General features: G+C 48.5%; 1 protein-coding gene across 5 annotated transcripts in view; it reads left to right on the top strand.

Annotated features, from left to right (window-relative positions):
- Positions 1–5,000, top strand: part of LOC134440767 (arginyl-tRNA--protein transferase 1) — a 176,257-nt gene that overhangs the window by 23,681 nt on the left and 147,576 nt on the right. For all 5 annotated transcript variants that reach the window (XM_063190896.1, XM_063190894.1, XM_063190895.1 and 2 more), the window contains exon 6: positions 1,857–2,098. In XM_063190896.1, coding sequence (XP_063046966.1) covers positions 1,857–2,098 — 242 coding nt within the window. The remainder of the gene's footprint in view (positions 1–1,856; positions 2,099–5,000) is intronic.

Here is a 5,000-nt window from a genome sequence, read left to right as displayed (position 1 = left end):
CAACATTGCCACCAGCACCAGCTCTGCATATAAAACATGGTGGCTCGGTTGCCTGGTTTTGGGTGCCCCCTCCCTCCTCTCCCTCCTCTCCCTCCTCTCCCACCACCTAACATGTGCAGTGTTTTGGTGATAGAGGGGGAATAGATCTCAGATACACTGCAGTCTTACAGTAAGGGCCACTGATTTGGTACCGTGTTTTATTAACTGCACCTACGATACGATTCGATACGATATGGTTTGATTTCACTTCATTGTCAGTTTGCACTGAAATTCATTTTGCATCCTTGAACAAAACTTGTTTCAGACAGGACATACAGATAACATCACATTCATGGGAATGGTTACAGTCGCAGCAGGGATGGGTTGGATGGGGACCCCATGGTGTAATTAGGAAAGAAAATGGCTTCCCAATGCTCGGTTCCCCTAACCTGTCCAACCCCCTCTTCAATCCCTCTACATTCTCCTCAGCGGGTGAGGCCGTGATGGTGCAGCTTTCCACTACATGAATGAGCAAAATGCATGCAAGCCCTCATTCATGCTTCAGCTCGATGTTGGTTTACCCCACGCCCCCACCCACCACCCCCCGGAAACCCTTCCTCACCCTCACCCTCCCATCCATGCCCAATAAACTAAACTACCTCCAAATGGCAACTGGGTGCCCTGCAGTCTCAATACATTAGCACACAGCTCAATGTGGCAGTACCTCAATTTCCCAGTACATCTCTCTCTCTCTGTCTCTGTCTCTCTCTCTCTCTCTCTCTCTCTCTCTCTCTCTCTCTCTCTCTCTCTCTCTCTCTCTCTCTCTCTCGCTCGCTCTCTCTAAGATCGAGGAAGCCTTAGGCTAGTGTGTGTGTGTCTGTGTGTGTTGGGTTAGGTATTAAGGGGTTCATGTGTTTTTGCCATAATGTCTCATTTCCAGCACGGCGGTCACCTCAGCTGTGTTTGTGGTGTGTGTGTGTGTGTATTTGTTGCTGCCGCTTCTGTTTGTTTTGGAAAAGACTGTGTGTGTGCGAGCATGTGTTTCTTTTATTTTTCCCTGCTCCCGCGGCCCAGGCAGGTTTAAAGAGCTTTCTTTTAATTCTTTACGAACGCCTCAAAAGAAAACAAATTGGATCAGACGGCTGAGTCACATCCTCTGTGTTTCTTCACTTTCCATTCCGACTTTTCTCTTTTAAATGTCTTTCTCTTTTTTTTCTGAATTTTTTGTTTACTTCAGTTCATTTGCTTCAGTTTCTCCATTCTTACCTACGCACTCCGTCCTCCTCCATTTTGTTAACTGTCATTTTTCTCTCTCTTTCTCCTCTCTCCTTTTTTTCTTTTTTTCCTTTCTGACATGTTTTATCCTGCTCTCTCGCTCTTCTCTTTCTCTCTGTGAAAAAAAAAGAACCGTGTGATCAAGGAGGTAAAGGTGGCTAGTGACGGCAATGGCAAACCAGCTGCAAGACTCTTCAAAAAGTGGAAAATTGAAGTGCTTAAAACCTCAATGAGCAAAAACTTTTCAAAACGGCAAACAAAAACGACCAGAGGATTGCATGGTAAACCGATTCAGTTAACACACTGTCTTGGTCTCTTGATAATGTCCTCCCTTCTCATGATGCTTTGATTGCAACGTGTCAGGTCATGCAAACAAAGATGGAGTGTTTCTATCTCTATCTCTCATCTCTCTCTCCTCCTCCTTCCTCCATCTCTCATCTCTCAGGTGTGGGTGCGGACCCCAGTAGGACTCCGTGCGATACATAAATGTTAACTCTCTCCCTCTCCATCTCTCTCTCTCTCCTCCTCATGTGTGGGTGCAATATAAAAATGTTGACTCTCTCCCTCTCCCTCTCCCTCTCACTCACTCCTCCATCCCTCAGGTGTGGGTGCGGACCCCAGTAGGCCTCCGTGTCGGAAGGCCAAGGACCTGCGTAAGGAGAGGCGGCAGCAGAAGCAGGAGCAGAGGAGACAACAACAGCAGGAGGAGGCCACCGGGAGCAATGCCACCTCCTCCTCCTCTTCTAATGCCACGCCCACCGCCTCCAGCTCCACCAATCCGACCAAGGCCTTGGAGGACTTTGTCTTCGACACGTCGCCAGACTCCCCTCTGCATCGCCTGGAGGTGAGCAATGCTGTGTGTGGCTGTGTGGGGTGACGCGGTGAAGTCGCCCCTGAGTGGAACTCCTGTATACACAAGGAGACCGTGGTGCTTTGTGTGTGTTTATTTTTCGGTTTCCGTTGGCTGTGTGTGCAAATACATTTCCGTCACACTTTTTTTGGAACCAATGAGCAAGGTCCAATGGCCGATACCCCTTGAGATCCTCCCTGCCCATAGACTGTATGTATAGGTATACTCCTAACCCTTAACCAAATTACCAAATGTATATCTCTCTTACCATATGATATGAACAAGTTGAATGTCCTTATATTGCCTACCAACCACCAATGGGTTAACTGAACTGAATTGAATTTGGATTTGCATCTGGCACACAAACAAATCTGGGGTGTGTCTTGCGAAAGTGTAGTTATCAGCCAGTTAGCAACTTGGGCAGTTGCCAATGGGAAATTGCATTGAAAACAAGAAAGTAGATAACATAGTTTGCAACTATGGTTTCGAGAAACGCACCCCTGTTCAGGAAGAACGCAGGAACCTTATGAGTCACATCATTCCAACACACACACACACACACACACACACACACACACACACACACACACACACACACACACACACACACACACACACACACACACACACACACACACACACACACACACACACACACACACACCATTTCCTCCTCCACCTCCACCAGACCCCCCCCTGCACCTGCCTGGCTTATCTGCCCAAGTGGGCTGCACTGCTATCGGAAGAGGTTGGCCATGATGCCGCCCCCACCATCACCCTCCACCTCTTCACCCCTCCACACCTCCACTGTCTGGAAGTGATGACCTCATCCCCAGCCAGCCGCCCTCTCCTCTCCTCCCCGCTCTGCCCACCTCCTCTCTGGCCTCCCTCCTCGGCTCCCCAGGAGACATGTGGGCTGCCGTGCTTATGAGATCAGAGATCGGACTTCTCGAGATGTTTTTGCGTCGGATCGTTCCACCGAACCGCTAATTTAATTCAAGCCGCCGCCACTCAGAATGCCAATGAACTTTGGAGCATTTTTCAGTTTTTTTCCCCTCTTCCCTCTAAGTCTTGTCTCTCAGGTCTGTCCTCTCTTTCTCTTTCTCTTTCTCTCTCTCTCTCTCTCTCTCTCTCTCTCTCTCTCTCTCTCTTGCTCTCGCTCTCGCTCTCGCTCTCTGTCTCTCTCTATCTCTGGCCTCCACGTGTTTCCAAACTACCAGGAGAGTGATGTCAGCATGGCTAAGGACGTTGGGGTTTGCGGATTATAGTTTGAGACTCGATAAGCCAAACGGCCGCGTGGTTTCCTCTCGAGCGCCAGACACAGACATGACATCCATCCATCCATCCATCCCCAAGGGGGAGGCGTCCCCCACTCATCCTCCAATTAACTTAATTGGCCCAGTGGCTGATTGGATTGATCCCAATTGTGTCCTGCATTGTCCCGTTCAATCTGAGTAAGTGGATCCCAGTCCTGGTAAGGCAAGGTCACGCCGCATCCCAGCTGAAGGTCACCAACTTGCACTGCTAAAGACTTAATGAAGTTTTGGATCACCGTTGAGGATTGTGTTTGCTGCTTCTGTCTCTCTGGCTGCTTCTCTCTGTTCTGGCTGGGGCTGCGTTGCTTAATGGTCAGGTCTCCTGCACCCTCAGGTCTATGTCTTGGCATCTAACCTAAGGAAGAAATATCTGCACTCACAAACTGCGTCTCATTATTTATTTATATTACCACCATGTCCAAAAAGCAAACGCGTTTCGGCTATCAAGCCTTCATCAGTGCTTGATAGCCGAAACACGTTTGCTTTTTGGACATGGTGGTAATATAAATAAATAATGAGACGCAGTTTGTGAGTGCAGATTTTTCTTCCTTAAGTTGATACTTTTTATCTCGCACCCAAAGACTTTCGTTTTTCCAAGAAGTTGAGCGCGTCCTTTGCCAAAACTTGGCATCTAACCCCCACACTGCTCCAGGGGCTGTAATCTGTAACCTGACCCTAAATGGCTGTAAGATCCTTTGGATGAAAGTGACTTTTAAATTAAATAATGAGGATGATTTTCACGGCCAGATTTTCCTATGTAGCTTGTTAAAGAATACCTGTAACTACCACTAACCAGGGCTGTTGACCGCTTTGGCTGGGCCAGGGGTACAGTCATCTGAAAGGCTTGCCATTACATTTGGCTAAATATGGCTATACTGTAAAACTAGGCATATAACACATAGAGAACAAATCCTATGTACTTTTTCTCACATTTTCTTCTTTCATTAATTAAAGATAAGCAATTTCCTGTAATAAGTAAGACTGTTCCTTTAAACTCAAGAGTCATCAGACTCGTGTAAGGCCATAGCCTTTGCCTCCCCTCCGGTCTGGTTCTTCCGTGTGTCTTAAGGTTTATCTAATTTTGCTTTCATTCCACCAGGCAGACATCCTGGGAGGCTTTTCGGAAGGGCTGGGGGACTGTGGGTTGTGGGGCTAGGGTGGGGGTGGTGGGTGTGCTGGAGGGGGTGTTCTAGTGATAGCCTGACCTCTGAGGGAAGATAGGCGTGCGAGTGTGCGTGTGTTTGTGTATGTGACCGTGTGGTAGAATGTTCTGGAGACGGTCAGCCACGCAGCTGTGGTCACCTAATGAGGTGTTTACAGTAGGCCGACCGACCAACCAATGAACCGAGCGTCCACCAGCCTACAACCCACGCACACACGCACGCACGCACACACACACACACACACACACACACACACACACACACACACACACACACACACACACTCACACTCCCTTGGTCACTCACGCACTTATCCTCCGAGCTGCTAAAGACAGGAGGGCTTGGAGGCCTAATGAACTGGAAAAGGGAGGAGGAGTGAGAGGGAGAGAGAGGATGGAAAAGTGTGTGAAAGAGAGT

The sequence above is a fragment of the Engraulis encrasicolus genome, chromosome 24 (genome assembly GCF_034702125.1).
Source record: "Engraulis encrasicolus isolate BLACKSEA-1 chromosome 24, IST_EnEncr_1.0, whole genome shotgun sequence".
Classification (NCBI taxonomy): Eukaryota; Metazoa; Chordata; class Actinopteri; order Clupeiformes; family Engraulidae; genus Engraulis; species Engraulis encrasicolus.
The sequence above is the reverse complement of the archived record's forward strand: the minus strand, read 5'-3'. Positions and strand labels throughout refer to the sequence as shown.